General features: G+C 38.8%; 1 protein-coding gene across 8 annotated transcripts in view; it reads right to left on the bottom strand.

Annotated features, from left to right (window-relative positions):
* The window catches only part of DAB2 (DAB adaptor protein 2), a 68,937-nt gene that overhangs the window by 21,580 nt on the left and 28,643 nt on the right, over positions 1–18,714 (bottom strand). For 2 of the 8 annotated variants that reach the window (XM_069096207.1, XM_069096200.1), the window contains exons 2-9: positions 8,715–8,905; positions 6,399–6,538; positions 5,802–5,900; positions 4,840–4,971; positions 2,466–2,553; positions 1,707–1,729; positions 1,164–1,217; positions 893–955 (exon numbers count right to left, since the gene is read on the bottom strand). In XM_069096207.1, the coding sequence (XP_068952308.1) occupies positions 893–955; positions 1,164–1,217; positions 1,707–1,729; positions 2,466–2,553; positions 4,840–4,971; positions 5,802–5,900; positions 6,399–6,538; positions 8,715–8,805 (690 nt within the window). In that variant the 5' untranslated portion in view covers positions 8,806–8,905. Of the gene's footprint in view, positions 1–892; positions 956–1,163; positions 1,218–1,706; positions 1,734–2,465; positions 2,554–4,839; positions 4,972–5,801; positions 5,901–6,398; positions 6,539–8,714; positions 8,906–18,714 lie in introns of all 8 variants that reach the window. The other 6 variants (XM_069096206.1, XM_069096199.1, XM_069096204.1 and 3 more) reach the window with 5 other exon arrangements.

The following is an 18,714-nucleotide window of genomic DNA, read 5'->3' on the forward strand; positions in this document are numbered from 1 at the left end:
ATATTCAGGTAATACGGGACTATTGACATCCACAGGTTTTACTTGGAAATAGCTAGACTAGGCCTTTTTGCATGAGTGGGAGTTTGAGGCAGGGAGAAAGTATAAGAACAAAAATCATATCCCAAGTTGCTATGAACTTTCATCTATTCCATATACATCTTGTATATCGTAGGTTGTCTGCATGTTGTTTCCCCATTAGAATGTGAGCTCCCTGGAGGTAGAGACAGTGTTTTTGCCTTTCTTTGCATTGCTGGTTATCTGTGCTGAGACAGGCATATAGTAGGTATTTAATAAATGCTTGCTGACTGACTGACTCATTTAATTTCTCAATCTGAACCACAAACAGAAAGCAATAATGGGCCAGGAGTAAGAAAACAAAGTAAATTTAACTTAATTTCCAGTCTCATGTTTCCTTCGGTGTTCTTCAAACCTTTTCAAAACCTTTTGAGCACCAGCTTGCCAATGAATTGAAATTGATTAAGCAGGAAAAAGTGACAGAAAGGGGAGGCTAGGGTGAAGTTTTCCTCTTGAATTCTGGCATCTGAATATTCAAGTCAAAGTTGGTTTTGTCAACAGGTTCTAAATGGATCCTTCCTGTTATTTTTTTTTTTAATACCTAAAAGGGTGGGTATTTTTGACTAGTTTGTTTTTCAGATGACAAATACAGATTGTTGAGATGATTCAACTTTTTAAAAAATTACAGCTTGCCTGATTTACAAGTGATACTATAATGTCTATGTTTTATATAGAAAATCCATACGGCAACTTGGGATGCATCTCCTGCTAGGAAAGGCAAATCTTTTGGCTATTTGTATTTTGAAATAAAATTAAAGGGTATGTGCTATTTATTGTGTTGCAAAAATTTCCCCTACCTGCTCCCCCACATACTTACTGTTGGACTATTTAGGTCAGGAGGTGTGGACATGTCCCCAAACAAATCCATCTGGTCAACACCCTTAAAAAAGCAATTTTGATTAGATTCAGACATATTCCAGTGCTATGTTACTATATTAACGTTAAAATAGCAGTCATATTAGAAGAATAAATATCTATACTGAATTGTTAGTGATGATGGGATTTGGTAGTTTTATGGCTTCATTAGTATCATCCATTGAGCATAGTATAAATGAGTAGGACAGAATCATAAGACTTCATGGACATACCAATTTCATTTTTCTAGCTGGGTCATCAAGTGTCAGCAGGTCTTTACTCCCATTCTGAAAAGGTCACAGGATCAGAGAATATTAGAACTGGAAGAGACCCTGAGAAACCTAATCCAATTTCTTCTGTTAAGAGGAAGCCCAGGGAAGTCATTGTCTTGTGTGAGTTCATGTAGGTTGTAAGTAGTAGAGCCCAGATTTGAACATGGATCTTCTGACTCCAAGATCTATAGTTTAATTAAGTATTTATTCCCATTTTTTAAAAAGCAATTGGGGTTAAGTAACTTGCTCAAGGTTACACGGCCAGTTATTTTTGTGGGGGTGCCGAGTATCTGAGGCTGGAACCGATCCCAGGTCTCCCAAAGCTGGGGCCGACGCTCTTACTCACTGCGCCACCTGGCCACCCCTTATTCCCAATTTTAATGGATCACTAAACAAAGGTCTGGATTTAGTATTGGGGAAATACTCTGCATCAATTAGGAGAAAGGGATAGTGCAGCATTTGTGCACAATCAAGTGATTTATATAAACATAGAAACAAATTTACCTCAACTGCCTTGTTGGCTTCTTCTGTCTACAAATAGAAATAAAATGGAAAATTATGTTAGCTGCATTTACTAAAATACCTCAGTTTTCCAGAAATCTGTACCACCACTTTGATCTCACCTAATAGCTACTTAACGCAGACAGACAAAAAACAAAACTCACTTGTTTCCATCCTAAAACTGCAGGAAAATGAAATGGCTTTTAAAATTCCATATAGCTTGGCACAATGCCACATAGCATAGTCAGGCTAGCAAAATTTCTTTGGCTCCTCAGCAGGATAGGCAATGTCCCTATGGATTTCTAGAATCATTATCGACCCTGAGTGCTCTTAGCTCATAGGACCCTTGAATACATGGGCTGATTCTGAATACCATTCAGGATTCAGAAGAATTGATCTAGGTAAAAGAGAAAAGGAATCTGGAAAAAGAGACCTGCCTATGGGTTTTCTAACCCAGAAAGGAAAAAAAGTGTTCCTTCACCTCCCTATGCAGCTTGGACTTAATCTAACCAGGGTTTAAAGCCAACCTTAGGGTTACCCTAGAAGCCTAGATTTGTGCTAACCCCCATGGTCTCTGAGTAGGTCAATTAAAATGGTACTATGATCTGCAACTATCTTGACAAGAGAGTAAAGTCAAGTATCTCAGTGATAAGCAATCCATTCAGACACAATAACCCAAATGCTCTACTACTGGAGTAATTAAAAAAAACAACAATGCATCAAGCTATCTATTCCTACCAACATGTCACACTCTACTAGTACTTGCCTTTCTCTTATCTTCTTCTTCCTTTTTCTTGACATTATAGATGACTTGAAAAAGGTCTTTAAGATCAACTACTAATGGTTCGGCCTGAAAACGAACAAAAATAGTGATTCCTAGGTTGCTACTTTCCCACTTCCCCCTTGTTAAATTATAGATTAGAACAAATTTCTTCTTTCATCCCAAACCTTCTCCCATTCACGGGAGAAGGTTTAATTAATTGGAATCAGTCAGGTAATGTTAACTGAAATTCTGCTAGGCAACCTCATTATATTACGGGATTTTCAAAAGCTATGTATGGCCAGTGGCACACAAACCTTGGCAGGGCTTGCCAAGCTAGAAGAGGTTTGAGAATTGGCCTAGTGACAGATGACATGTCTGCTATCTAAGAATCAGTCTTGTTGAGTACAAAGACTCATCACTCAAAGATTGGTTATTAAATGTTTTGGCCACAGCAGCTCATAAAGACAATTGGAAGTACTAAGGAAAAGAGAAATTGTAATCAGCATTAGAAGGATGAATCACACTTATCAAACAATAAATCTTTTCAATAAGCAGGGTGGGGATCGAGACTGAATCTTTGATTTCATTGGCATCCAGAAATCCTAAGCCAGGAGACTCCCTCTACCAATGCAGGTCAGCACCTTTGCTATAACTTAGAAAGATGCTTAAAACTCAGAAAAGTTAAATGACTTCTCCAGGATCATCCAGCAAGTATATTTCAGAGGCAGAATTTGATCCAGATTTTCTGTAACTCATGGTCAGTGCTCTATCCACTCTGCCATCCTACTGGGGAACTAAACAGCTCACATTTATATATTGCCTTAATTCTTTCAAAGCACTTTCCATACATTTTATTTGCTTCTCACAATAGCCCTGTGTATCACCTTGCTCTCTATTTTACAGATGAAAAAATTGAGCCTTAGCAAGGTTCATCTGCCTAGAGTCATACAGCTAGGCACATACACGAGTTAAACTCTGAACTCAGATTTTGTGACTCCATTAGTCATGCTAGAGAATTGACAAGATAAATTTTTTTTTATCATTATCCAATGCATTCTAATTGTTTCTAGGTCTTCCTTATACATTGCCATCCTCAATTATAGACACACACACACATTGACATCTTCAATTATAGACACACACACACACATACACAAAGATACACAAATACACACATATTTCTACATAGCTATTTATATAGCTATCTAGATAGTCATGTAGGTATCATTCTGTATATAGTTATTATTCTAAAATCTAGAGAGGATGAGTCCCTACAGAAATGCCTGCTATATCCTGTTTATCAAATGGTCATCAATGAATAAGTTTTTAAAGTTATAACTACTTTAAATTAGCATACAAAAGACGAAGACATTCTAGATTCCCTTTTAGTCTTACCACACTTAATTGTTTTCAACACAGCTCCCAGCTGGGTAACCAGAATCTCTGTGCATTGCAGTCTGCCAAAGAGACTCTTATCAATCAGAAATTAGTTCTAGAACTGCCAAGAAAGCTCATTCAAACTGAACTATACTTCACTGTTCTTTTTTCTTTTCTGTCCAGAACCCCGGTTCTTTTTACAATTTTTTTAAACAAACAAACAAACAAAAAAAACCATGTCACATAGCTTTAATTTTCTGATTAAGGGAAGTAAACAATTGTGTTTCGAATGCTGACTCACTTAAACATGCCTCTCTCCTCTGATGGTCCTACAGATAAGGAACGAGGCATATGGTCTCCTGTATGGTTAATGTGCAGGTTTGTTTTCCTTAGCTCTGCTTCTTTGTTATGCAAGGAAGAGAGTTGAGAGAATGTAAGAGAAATCATTGAAAAGTGACAGCAATTTAAAAAATAAAAACCATCACTAAAAGAAAATGGTCCAAATAAAAAAGAAAGAAGGAATACAGATGCTTAGGTCCTCCTAAAAGGAATCCATGTTTTAATTTTTGTTTCTTAAATTTGAAAACTGAGAAAAATGATAGGTACTGTGGATTAAACATAAAAAGATAGGTATGGTGAACCAAAAAAAAAAATCAAAGTATCACTGACTAGAATATTAATTTTGTATGATTTATTTTTATTTGGTTGTCAATATTTGCTTGAAGATACACTTGGACACCCCTCTTCTATCTGCCATGGTCTGAATTGTTTATATTTGCTGTGGAGGAGGGCAAAGGAGAGAGGAAATGGAGTCAGATGCATCTCGACCTCACCTGCCACTCTATGTATCTGTAGCTGTATGGAATTCCATGGAAACATTGGAAAGAATTGTGTGTGTGTGTGTATGTGTGGATAATGTATAAAATCCCTTTTATTCTAATTTCAGTTCTCCTTCCCTTCCCCTCCCTTGTTACCCCTGGGTCCTAGAGTTCTTACCTGCTGTGCAGTTTTTATGGCAAAAAACTGATGCTGTCCTTCTCCTCCACACACATAACCAAAAGCCCTATTGTCTGTCACATCTCGGGCAATGAAAGAGATCTTGTTTACGGGATGTTCGTGCTCGATCACCTGTGACAAAGTTGTAACTTGTTTCTGGAAAACCGCAAAGTCCATTTACCAGCCAGTGCTACTAGTACCTCTTGCTTTTACTGACATGAGACATGCCCCTTCAAGGAGCTAGAATTTGAGGGAAGAAAAATTTTGGCCTCTTGTTGACTGCTAAAGCCACATTTTCCCTTGCAGGGCAAGTAGTAAAAAACCTCAATGGAAACAATGCATCTTCTGTTAAAACTATTTTCGCTCTGCAAAGTTTTTTTTTTTTGGATGCTGTAGTATAAGCACTAAATGAAGGGAAGATTAGAGGAACAGGAGTTTTTGAAGGGGATAACCAAGAAACAAGTAGGCCTACGTAGTCTCTTGGCTAAAATAAAACCTAAAGTAGAGTGTAAGGAGAATAAAAAGGTCTAAAAGACAGTAGATTTTCTTGAGGAGAAAGCTTTCATTAGGGATAGATTTCCTCTCCTCTGCCATCCAGTTCTTTCATGTTCATTTCAAGGGATGTTCTTATTTAGACACTGTTCCTGAGTTACACAAAGTAAGGGAGAACCATTCCAAAATGGTCAGTTTCCTTTAATAACATTTCATGAGGTTGGAGAATTTGCACACAAGAGGAATTGATTAGCATTTGATTTCTTATTTTCTTCACTCTTGCCTCTTTCTAGTTAAACAAAAAAAGAAAGAAAAGAAAATCCTGCATCCCCAAGGGCAAGATCACATTTCTCCTACAGAGCTTCAGGCAGAGTGAAGGAAGCTTACTCACTCAAGTTTCCAAGTCCTCAAAACCAACTAGTCACATCAAGGACAGTCAAAAACCAAGCTCAATGCTATTGGATTCTTACCCCAGTTTTCTCATCAATTATTTTAATTCCAGAGAGAGAAATGTTCAGCCAGATCTTCTGTTTGTGCTGTCCCTGAGACCGAGCAGCTACTGACATTCCCTGAAAGTTAGAGTTGGGAAAGAAGAGAGGTTTAAAGCTGAAGGTCATGTCAAGGTAGGCATTAATATTCATCTTGGGTTACTGTCCATATAGCAGCTGTAGGAATGTTAAGAACCTGGTAAAACATTTAAATTGGGTCTGGGGGGAGGTGATGGAAACTAGACACAGTATAATTAACCACCCCAGAACGATGAATATCTATCATTAAAGAGCTTCTAGTTTTAATAGCCAAAATAATCACTGATGACTTCCCTCAAATATAGAAAACAACAATTTTCAAAGTTTATCATTTTCCATCTCTTTCATCCCCACACCATCTTCTTGCCCTGCTGCTACTGGAACTTCTACCCTTGAGGCTACACTGTCCTGCCAGGGGAGAGCCCACTAAAATGGACAGTAACCAGACCCAACCATGCCTCAGCACCCCAACCTTTCTGCTATGCTGCTACACACTGATTTCATTCCTTCCCCCCTATATTGCAGAGGTCAAGTCTTTACCTTCAACTTCATCATAGAATCTTGACACATTTTATCCCCTCTTGCCTCTGGCACATCATCAATGCCAATTAGTTTGGCCTTGTATTTTACTCCATCACCTTTGAACCTGGCCAAGAGATATTCATCTGTCTTTTCTGTTCCTAGGGAAGGAAAAAAAAAATTAAAGCTTATAAATTAAAATACAACCCTAAGGTAAAAGCTGTATGAAGTATTTAACACAAGACTCAGGAATGAACATGCTTCAGAACCTCTACAAGGTTTTGGAATATTTATGGCTACTCTTGTCTCTTGGTTACACAAGGATTAATTCAGTTAATTGAGCAAGTCAGCTGGTTAGTTTTCTTCTGTCTCTGATTGTCTTTTGGCAATGTCACATTCACTAATATTTTACTCAGAGAATGGAAGGGAAGGGCAGAATGTACAGAAAAAAGAATGCTTTGATTTAGTTCCATATCCCTAAGAAGATATGAAAGAGATGTTAACCAGTAGCATCTTAGAGCTGGAGATTTTATCCAGATCCTTAATAGTGATGATACCTTCCCTTTTTCTTGTGCTTTGACAACAGAAATCTAAGGATCTTCTATGGGACTTGGAGATCTCATTACTCAGCTAATCTAGATTGGTGTCATGGTGTTTTCTTTTTTTCTTTTTAAGCAATTAGGGTTAAGTAACTTGCTCAAGGTTACATGGCCAGTTATTTTTGTGTGGGTGTTAAGTATCTGAGCCCGGAACTGATCCCAGGTCTCTTGACTCTGGGGCCGGTGCTTTTAATCACTGCACCACCTGGCTGCCCCAATTGTATTTTCTTGAAAATATTTTTTATGAAGCATAAAATGCTGTTTTAGACCTAGGGCATATAAATGTAATACAATATTATTTTGCCATAACAAATGGTGAATGAGAAAATCAGAGAAATCTGGAAAGATTTTTACAAGCTAACATAGGGCAAAACATGTAGAACTGTAATTGAAAATGCCATAATAATGTAAATAAAACCACCACAAAAAGGCAGCTGCTCAGAAGTTGGAATCTTTGTATAGAAAGAGATGTGGATTGGCATTGACTTCTCACCTTCCTCTTTCCTATCCACCATTAAAAAAAATTCTAACTCCTTTTGTGAGGCAAGACTACATTTCTCCATTAAGTGGGGTAAAGAAATCTCAAAGTCATAATAAATATCCATCAATAATGAATACAGATCAGATGATTATGGATTTAAGATCTGATAAATAGTACTGTAATGGTCCTCTTTTCTTGGTTTAAAAGAGTGTTGTGGGTATAGGGGTGGAGTGAGGAGAGAAGATATAGAAGGAAATGCTGGAACACAAAGACATGGAATTTTAAAATCCCATCCTACTAGTTTTGGAAAGCTGAGAAAAGCTTATTAAAAAATTTCATGGAGAGGTGGCCAGGTGACGCAGTAAGAGTGTCGGCCAGTGTTGGGAGACCTGGGATCGGTTCTGGCCTCAGATACTTGGCACCCACACACAAAATAACTGGCCATGTAACCTTGAGCAAGTTACTTAACCCCGATTGCATTAAAAAAAATCCCCCCAAAACAAAAAAACTTCACGGTACCCCCCAAGTGCCAAAGCAATCATGCTTCTTGTGATAATCAAGTATAACAACATTACCATTTCTTCTCTAGCTACCTTCTCAGTTGAAAAAAAAAGTCTAGTTTCCTCCCCTATTTTCCATTTAAGTTGTACAGTCTTTCTCAAAGGCTCCTATTTTCTCAGGCTCTAGTACATTTAAATTAATCTTATCCTTATTGGAGATTCAGTCAAAGTGCCTTTTACCTTCTTTCATTGGCTCAGCTCTTCCTTGGTGTCAGAATTTCCCTAACACTAAACTACCGTGTTTCCCCGATAATAAGACACTGTCTTATTAATTTTTTTTTTTGAAAGAAAAACACCAGAGGGCTTATTTTCAGGGGAGGGCTTAATGTTGTCCTGCCTCAGCTCTCCTCCGCGGCACTGCTCTCAATGGCACCAGCACGAAAATCACTGGGGAAGAACAGGATGACGCGCTCACTGCTGCAGCTCTGATTGGATGCAACTCGGAGCGTGCGTTTCACGGGGAGGGGCAGTGCATACAGAGGGTACCGTAATGTAGCGTGTAGCGCAGGGGATCACCTTCACTACAGTAGCAATCTCAATAGCGCTTATTTTCGGGGGAGGGCTTATTTTAGAGGAATCTTACACAGTAAGGGGAGGGCTTATTTTCGAGTTGTCTTATTATCAGGGAAACACGGTAACAAAGTCACAAAAAATATAATTTTTCTTTTTCAAAACAGGTCAGGAAGATCCTCTGTACCTCTCTTTTTTTCTTTCTTTGATGATGATTTGGGGGTTGCCTGTTGATCCGCCTGACCATTGGCCATGTTGGTTTCTACTTCAGCAGACATTTTGAAGAAGCTGGCTGCAAACCCTGGCTCCAGGAGATGCTTAGAGATCCCAGGAGGATTCACAAATGAGGAGTCTCAGATGGACATAATCCAAGATGACCTGTAAGCAGAGTCAGAGGAATATGCCCACATAAATTATTGACACCAAGACATAAGAACAATGGAACTCAGAATACCATAAGTCCTAAAGATTCTATGTTGCTAATTTTTCCCATGTCTCCCTTTTGACAGAGTTCTGATGTTTGAGAGACACTATTCCCATGCTAAGTTCTTAACCAGTTCAACAAGGTCAGTTATTTAAATGGAAATTGATCCTGTTGTGTGTCTCCATAGGTTAGTTATGTAGTTGTTTCAGTCCTGTCCAACTTTTCACAATCCCATTTGGGGTTTTCTTGGCAGAGATACTGGAATGGCTTGCCATTTCCTTCTCCAGCTCATTATGCAGATGAGGAAACTGAGACAAACAGGGTTAAGTGACTTGCTCAGGGTCACACAGTTAGAAAGTGTCTAAGGCTGGATTTAAGCTCAGAAGATGAGTCTTCCTAACTCCAGACCTGGTCTCTATCCCCTGGGTCACCTATTAGCCCTAGGTGCCTGTAATGGGAATGCAAATTTGGAAGATCTTCCCTGCCCCTAGGCTAAAGTGCACCTGAAGCCTGGGGAGGGAGGCTTGTTTTTCAGTAGATACTTCTTGATTGGCCAGTGAGTCAATAAGGTTGTTACATTCTCTGAGCCAGGAGAAGGCTATATAAGCCCTGATGTGTAGCTTTGTTTTGGGACTCACTTTGAGAAGTGTTCTGTGATTTGATCTGAATTCTGGGAAGCCGTTGTTGAGAGTCCCCCGGCTTTGAAAAACCCAGATGTGGAAACCCAGATGTTGACTGGGTATGGATGTAATGGTTGTACAGTTTGGAAATCTGTCTACTTGATCTGTTTCTGTCTTGATAATTCTGCCTGTATGCTTTGAAGTTCGCGGTGCTGACCTTTTTCCCCTGAACAAGGTAAACGATATATGTCTGACTGGTTAAAGTAAGCTTGTTAACCCATTTTGAGTTGCTTTCCTCTAACAAAGCAGATCCAAGAACCTGTGGTAGCTGCAAACCCTGAGGACGCTTGGGGTACTTGCTGCTACAGTGCCCTAGGTTATTAACTAGATATTTTTGACTTGAAGTTGAACAATTGGATTAAAACATCCACTATGAAAAAGTCTCATCTCCCATTCATTGTAGGATACAGTGTTTTAGGACTGAGTACTTACCAAAAGTTGATTTTACAAGACCCTATAAATGCCAAATAGGATTAACATCTCAATTAAATCCAAACAGTAAGTCCCTGAATATACAAGACACTGCATTAGGTAACAGTAATACAAAGATAAAACACTTTACACTTTATAAGATTTATAATCTATTGCATTGGTGGGGGGGGGAGGGAGGAGGAGAAGAATGAATAGGGCTTGCATGCAAATGATAGGAGCTTAAAATAGAATTAGAGGCATAAGAAAGATCCAAAGTGATCTAAAAGCATTCAGGAATACTTTGCTGGGGGAGAAAAGAGGAATAAGTTTACAGAAGAAGGATTCATCCATGTTAGACCTTGAAGGAAGAAGGATTTCAACAGGAAGAAGTATTGTAGGGATGAATTCTAGACATGGGACAACCTGTATAAATTCATGGAGGAAATAAAGTATAGGATAAAATGATGAATAGCTACTAGTCTAGTCTGATTTGTACTTAGAATACATGAAAGTGTGGTGTGCATGAGGGCTAGAAAGGCATATTGGGGTTAGATTGTAGCTCCAAGTGAAATACAGGCTAAGCAGTTGATATATTATCCAGTAGGCAATGGGGAACCAGTGGTGTCTAATTCCCCCACACACACACACACTTAAATACAGAGTAACGATGTTGTCAGACCTAACAAATAGTAAAGGCAAGAAGGTCACTAAATTATTTGAAGTAGTTTACCATAGAATATTGGCTGTGGAGTCAGACAGGGATATGGACTGAAATGTGGGGAGGAGGGATTTCTTTGGTATAGGAAATTCTCTGAGGTGAGGAATTCCTCTAGACATTGCAATTAGATACCTTCTCTGCAACTCATGATCTTAGATACTGAGTAGTTTAGCATGCTGAGAAGTTAAGTGACTTGCCCAGGGTCACAGAGACAGTAGGTGTTAAAGGTGAAAAGTCAGGTGTTCCAGCTCTGGGAGAAAAAGTAAGCACATACCTCAAAGTGATTGATTTCAATGATTAGTGAAGAAACGAAACAAACTTCATGAACTATACAACTAATTTGATGTTTTAGTTGAGAGAAACCAAAAAGGATTTATTGGGAGAATATGGTAAGCATTTATCTTTTTTTAAAAAGTCTGTTCCCTTATATTTAATATATATTATATTTAATTGGGTAAAAGTGGGCTATTACTACTATTGTATATAAATATAATTCTGAAAAAGGGTAGATGGCAGTCACTGAATTCTTAGAGTTGGAAGGAACCTTAGAGGTCATTCATACTACCCAGACCTCAGAAATCTTGTCTTTTAAATGACCAATGAGTGATCACCAAGACTCTGCGTTAAAAAAAAAACAAAACATAATAGCAGGGAACCAACCACAAGATTCTTCCTGAGGTTCACAATATTTCAGGTAGTTCTAATTATCTTTCAATTTTTTCCCAACAGCCAGCAATTAGAATGAAATGATTCTCAGTGGAATTAAACAAGCTAATTATCATGTACTGTTATTTGTTCCTGACGAAAAAAGGGTCAATTTGACAAGGCTAGACATCTTCTATAATCTATTAATTTCTTTGTAGCATTATCTAAGAGGTAACATCAATACAATACATTTTGCAACACAGTCTTTGCTCTAGCAGGTTCAATTGGGAGGATAAAAAGGGAAAAAGATAAATCCTCATGGTGAACATACAAATTTAGGGTACCAAGTTTTCTTAGACCAGAATATCTGAATTATTCCCAAAAGTCAAAAGCATCTCTTGTTTTGCAACAACTGAAAAGACATTTTTAACTCAAATCAAGAGATACTATTAAGTCCAGGAAGACTATACCCTTGGGTTCAGAAAATCTACTCCAAACAAACCTGAACTTAATTCTTTCTCTCAAAGCACCCCCCCCTTACACACACACACACACACACACACACACACTCTCTCTCTCTCTCTCTTTCATCTATAGAATCACTTCTAGTTCTTCTTAAAAAAAAAAAAAGGAAAAAACCAGAGGACTTATCCAGATTTTTAAGCAAGTATATCTAAAGTTTAGTTCCTAGGGCTCTCCTATGGAGGTCAGTAGTCTTGATTTTGTCTCCTTCCAAGCTTCTAAATGGTTAGCCATTTAGGGACGTGCAAAGGTTAAAGGTAAAAAAACAAAGTTTGAGGTTCATAGGCTTTTGCCCTCCAGTCAGTTCTATTCAAAGAGATAACTATTATGGGAACCAAGTCACCACAAATGCTCAAGATTTATTCATTCAAAATGCATTTATTAAAGGCCTTACTATGTATAGGGCATGGGCCAGGGGTTTGGGGGAGGGGGAGCCAAAGACAAAAATTGAGCACTTCTGGCCCTCAAGAAGCTTTCATTCTATGGAGGAGGGGAGGAAATTAGTGAATGCAGAAATTAAAAAGTACAAAGTAACATATGTGGGTGAAGTTTTAAAAGAAGTCAGCAAAATTCTTATAAGTGGTTTGTGCAGTGTCTTGAAAGAAGTTCTGTGTTCTAAGAGGCAGAATGGGGAAGACGGAGGGCATTCTAGGCAGCACCTGGAGTTGGGGGCATGTCAATCTTTGCAAAGCTGCAGAGGTTTGAGAATGAACATTTTCTATGGAGGAAATGGCATTTTGACTGGACTACAGAGTATAAAAAGGAGAGTAATATTCAATATAACTGTCACAGACTTGATCTCCAAATTATCAAGACATTACATTCCACAGATAAGATATTCTATCATGTTAATCAACTTGATTTTGGTGTCTTCTCAATTCAGCCTAAAAGAAGAGTTCTCTGGTAAGTCTTGCCCTTTAAAGAAAAAAAAATATCATGGCTTTAGTTTTCCTAGGAGATATTATTCCATACATAAAAGATTTAGTTATATGTATTAGAATTTAAGCTCTTTGAGGTCAGGAACTAGTTCTCTGTATCACTACTTCCTAGCAAATAATAGGCCCTTAAATGTTTGTTGAATTAAGATTGGGAAAGTCAATTATTAAAGTGTTGTACCTAAGATAGAATAGGATACTATTATATGGGTGAGTGTATACCATGAGGTCACTGGTGATATGATTGTTCAGAGTGATCAGGAAGTGTTCTTTGACAAAGAAATATTAATACCTAAAAGTCTTGCTAGGGGCAAAGACCATGTAAGGGTGTGTGTGTGTGGGGGGGGGGGGGAGATTTTTGAGCCAGTAGCACTTTTTAACAAAAATGAGTTTGAGGCCATTCAACCAGTACATGACACCCACCCCCCACAAACTGGAGACTATGCCAACTAAAGAGCTGGGTCATTAAGACTTTGCCTAGAGGGGCGGTGAAAGGGCAGACCTTTTCCCTGTGGCACATTCCTACAAAACAGAAGGGCAAGAAATTCCAGGTCCCTATTCTGTTGGTCTCTGGATAAGGAACATCTTGGGACAAGATCTCCTGGACTGATGTTATTCAAAACCTGGTGTGATTGTCCACATAGGAGCAGCTGTATGTATGGTTGGTTCCCCTAGGCTCTTTTTTGCTCCTGGGGAGATGGGGCATTGCAGAGCTGGGCTGGACTTTTCTGTACTGTGTTCATTCAGAGCAGTAGCGTAACTATAGGGTGGTCCCAGGATGAGCTGGGTTGTGAGTGAAAAGTATAAAAGGTCCCCAACTAGGATTCTCCCTGCACCCACCTGCCACTCATTTTGCCCTAGATTTATGCAAGAATTTCTAGTTCTGTACTTGCTATCATTAAAAAAAAAGTTTTATAGTTGAGAGGGATAAAATAAGTTGCATGTGAATTGATGTTTGTGGAAATCATTATACATTTTCTAAGTTTAAGATAGGGAATATAGGGGTGGCTAGGTGGTGTAGTGAATAGAGCACCACCAGCCCTGGAGTCAGGAGGACCTGAACTCAAATCCAGTCTTAGACACTTAACACACACACAAAAAAAATCTAGCCATGTAACCTTGGTCAAGTCACTTAATCCCAATTGCCCTACCTTCCCCCCTCCAAAAAAAAAAAAAAGATATGGAATATAGCTGTAATAGTAATGGAATTTAAAGATTCCCCTGTATTGGCTTGGTTTTGGGGTTTGATTGTGTTAAAACCCAGAGCTTGCTAATCCCACTTGTGGGATGGACTTGTTGACATGAAAAGAGAGGGCTAGACTGGGAGGAGACAGTAAATTTGGAGAGACACAAGAGAGTTGCAGAAGAACTTTTTGGAAGCAGTACCTTTGGAGGCAGAGAAAGACGGAGATGGTTGCTGAGGGCCACTTTGAATTGCCCAGGACTTTTGAGAGCTGCCAAGGACTGAGGAGACATGGCTGTTTTGCTGGTACTTTGTCTGTCTGTTTTGATGTTGTTTTGCCAGATTTATCCACTGGTGAAAGACAGTACTGCTGTTGCAGAAGTCTTGGAACCTTGCTCTTGGTTCAGAGTTCCAGAGACTGTTCTGCAGACAGAGAGTGAATACTGTCCACTGGTGAAGGACAGTCCTGTAGTTGCAGAATTCTTAGAACCTTGCTGTTGGTTCAGAAGCCCTGAAGAAGGATTTTTTTGTTGTATGTTTACAGAAATCCTGGAAGAGGTTTTGCTAATGTTTTCAGGGGTCCTAGGACTGTTCTGAAGACAGAGAATGAATCAATGAAGAGACTGGCAATGTATCTTGTGGCCTTGCTAAGCTTTGTCTCCCCAGGAACAAAGATTGCTGAGAACTTGCCTCATGTCAAGATGAAGAAAAGACCTCCATTTGGGTATTAAGTGCTGTGCTTAAGCTTGTTGTAACTCTGGGGTAGATTCAATTGTGATCCAGGGGTGGGGAACTTTTGACCTTTTTGTGCTCTGTGATTGAACAAATGAATGTACTTTACTTATGATTGGAAACTAATCTCCATTTGAGAAGAGGGGCTTTGTGATGGATTAAATGAAGGTACTGCCTAGGGGTGGAGTAGTATTTAGAAGAGGGACTTTGTGATTGATTAAATGAATGTAATGTCCAGGGGTGGGGTAGTACTTGATTAAATCAGGTAGTACTTGGAGATTATTGAATCACACTTAGTAAATGCTGTATTTTGAATGATGTTATATTTTGATCTTCTCTGTTCTTAATTTTTCACTGAATAAAATGGAGAACACCTATGCTGGTATTTTGAACCTTGGGAAGTTGCCTTTGCTTTGCATTACATTACAATAGCTCAGGACTTGAAGGAAACTAGAGACTCTAAGAGGTGGAAGCAAGGAGACATGGGGGTCAACCAAATAAAGGGAGGAGATGGAGTTACTAAAAAGGGCAAGAAAGACCTAATTTTTCAAGTATCCAAGACATATGGTAGACAGTGAAGGAAAATCAGGTAAATGCCTGTTTGCAGCCTCTTCCAAAAACTTCTCTAAATTTGCATTTAAAACTTCTGTAATATATTACCATTTCATTAACTCAATCAAGTGTTAAAACTTCATTCTCAATCAATAGATTGGGGGGGAGGGGAAAGATGAAGTATGAATTCAAATAAGAGATCAAGTCTGGAGTGGTGATTTAAAAAAAAAAGTACAAAAGGAATGTTTTGGGTTAGAATGACATTTTCCCTATCTTGGGGAAGTGAGAGAAGAGAATAAGTCCTGATAGAAACTGTAGAAACACTTAAAACTCTGGCCTATTGGAGCTGGGAGAAATAGAGTTTTAAGCCTAAGGAGGAAATATAATAAGAAGTTATATACTCATAGCTAGGTACATTGTAACTGAAAAGCAGGCATAGAACTTCTCATTTGTCAGGTGATTCCTATGTCCAATGTTGTCCCATACCCAAGGCATTCCCAACTATTTTGCAAAAAAGAACTGGTATCAAAAGGACAGGAACAAAAAAATCAGTAGCCAGCAGTCAAATCAAAGGGCTACTGTCTAAAGTCTGGACTTTTTTTTTTTAATTCATAGCCAATTAAAATGAAAGTACTAAGTTCTGAGATAAAGTAGGCCACTTCCCTCACTAAAGGCCTGAGGGTTTTGAAATTGCCATTTTTTTTTTTGTCCAAGATCATGAAACTGTCACTTCTTTGCCCATTTATTTAGGTAGTCAATTTCTCTGAAATTAAGAATGGCATTTGTTTGTTGGGGTGGAATTAAAAGTTAATCTGATTAGGTTCTAGACCTTGTCCAACTGGGGCATTATCCCTTGGATTGTAACTTGGAACTTCCCTTTTCCAAGTGACTCTGAGCACATGATTTGTTAGGAGCTCAGAAATTCTTTGCTCCCATCACAGTTTCATGCCTCAGTCACACCGGAAAGAGTCACTATGATTTTTAAACTACAATTTAGGATGAGAATCTGGTCATTATATTCTCATGGGTCTGACATAGACTGAGTTAATTTAAGTGCTCAACTGTGACTAAGGTTACAGATCAGAATCTGAAAGGTAACTCAAGGCTAATCTGAGTGGGGCCTATGAGGCCTAACTCCCTCATCTTACAGACAAGGAAACTGAGATCCAGAGAGGGTAACTTGCCAAAGGTCATATAGTGTGGCACAGTGAGTGTTCCAAATGGAATCCTCAGAATCAAAATCCAGAACATTCCATTCATCATGCACTCACCATCATTCTGGGAACCAATGGCAAACCCCACCAAGGATATAGGTACAAGACTAAAACAAGCTAAATCTCCCCAAACTACTTTCTTCACACACCCTCAGGGTCCAAGAATTAACCAGTTGAGTAATCAAAAGGCACTTGCAGAATTTATTTCAAGATTTTAACTGAATATTTCTGAGGACAGTTAAGGTCAGTTATCTAACTAACAACTCTAATCTTAATTATAGGCTATTGGGAGAGGCTGGGTGGAATTCAAATCTGGTATTACTTGAGGGATGGATGTTAACCATTACAACTCTAACCATCTCTGCTATAGAACAAGTATTACAATCATGTATTAGACTAGGGTGTAGAAGAAGATAACCCATTAAGAAATATCTAGATTTTGGTTCTCTGTTTCTGTAGTTACTTTTCCTCTCTGGTCTTCCTTTTATTATTTGTAAAAATCAAGGGATTTAGGGTTCCTCTAGTTCTAAAACTGTATTCGATTCTCCAATTCACTAGGGTACTTATATGGAACAGGTGGGAAGCAGAGGTGGAAGAAAAACAAGACACAGAAAAAAGGTTTCACAGTGCTCATGAGAAATACAATTTAAAATTGTAGTAAGAATACAATTAATAGTAGCAATGCTATAGAGACTTCTACAGATCTTTTGATTTCCCCCTTAGTAATGATAGTGAAGGAAAGTAGCTAGGTGGTAAAGCAGATAGAACATCTGCCCTGGAGTCAAGAAGACCTGAGTTCAAATCTGGCCTCACACACTTCACATTTATTAGCTGTGTGACCTTGGGCAAGTCACTTAACCCTGTTTGCCTCAGTTCTTCATCTGTAAATGAGCCAAAGAAGGAGATGGCAAACCATTCCAGTATCTCTTTCAAGAAAACCCTAAATGGGGTCATGAACAGTCGGACACAACTGAAAATGACTGTACAACAGTGTATATCATTTCATATGTGTCACTGTGCTAAGTGCTTTACAATTATTATTTCATTTGGTCCTCAAAACAACCCTGGGAGGTAGGTGCTATTACTGTCTCCATTTTACAGATGAAGAAACTGAGGCAAACAGAGTTTAAGTGACTCCGTCAAAGTTGCACAGCTTAGTGTCTGAGGCTGGATTGGAACTTGGGTTTTTCTGACTCCAGACCCAGTACTCCATTCAGTGCAGCCCATCCTTTGGGCCATTTTTCAAGCCACTCCCTCACCCCAATGGTTGCTAAAGTTTTCCTTGAAAAGGAGGCTTTTACTTTTTTGAAGTCTTAGGGTAGCATCCTAATAAATGTTGCAGGATGAGGTAATCTGTCCCTGGTTCCTTATTTACCTGTATTTGATGAGCTGTTTCTCTTAGCTACAGTAACCCCATTGACTTCCAAATGCCAGCTATTTGGCTGGCTCCTCAAGGAAGGACCAAACAAAACAGAGGCAAGCCAAGGAAAACAAGAGCTAGGAACATTATAAAAAGTGGCATAAACATCTTTGCTAGAATGTCCAGTACTTTGTCCTTTTTATAGTATGCACTTTCCTTTTCCCTTGGTACTTTGTGCCTGTTTTAGCTGAAGTGATGGATTAATGTAAAATATTAACTTCCAAGTCAAACCATGGAGGCCAAGAACTGGCCTTTATCACCATCTTCACAGTCTCCAGTTGGGAATAAGAAGTTTCCAGAGATGCTGCAAAATCAGAGTTATTTTGTTCCCGACACTGGAGCCAATACTTTCCTCCTGTAACTGCTCAAATTCCTATCCCATTAGAAAGGGCTGTTCCACTCTTCCTGCAAATGCCACGTCTAGGGAGTTGGGAGATTAATGCAGCCAATAGTTCATTTGGGGGAACTTGTGCATATTTACAAACATACAAGGGAATAGGCAACAGTCAATTTTCTCCCAGTTAAAGTACTTCGCCTGGCTGTGGGGCCCTAGTAACTGGAGAACATATTTGTAAGCCAGAATGCTACACACAAGTTATTCATTCACAGGAAGCATGTGTCATTTATACTTAACCCTCCAAGGCAGGGAATGTTTCATTCATTTTACTGTACATTTATAGGAGGAAGAGATACTACCTTCCATTTCTAGGACCAAGTCAGATGGGCTCTTCAGAGTATAAACAAAAAAGAG

Source organism: Petaurus breviceps, unplaced genomic scaffold (assembly GCF_028583685.1).
Source record: "Petaurus breviceps papuanus isolate PSGF00001 unplaced genomic scaffold, PetGlider_PUasm1.0 229, whole genome shotgun sequence".
In the NCBI taxonomy this organism is placed as follows: Eukaryota; Metazoa; Chordata; class Mammalia; order Diprotodontia; family Petauridae; genus Petaurus; species Petaurus breviceps.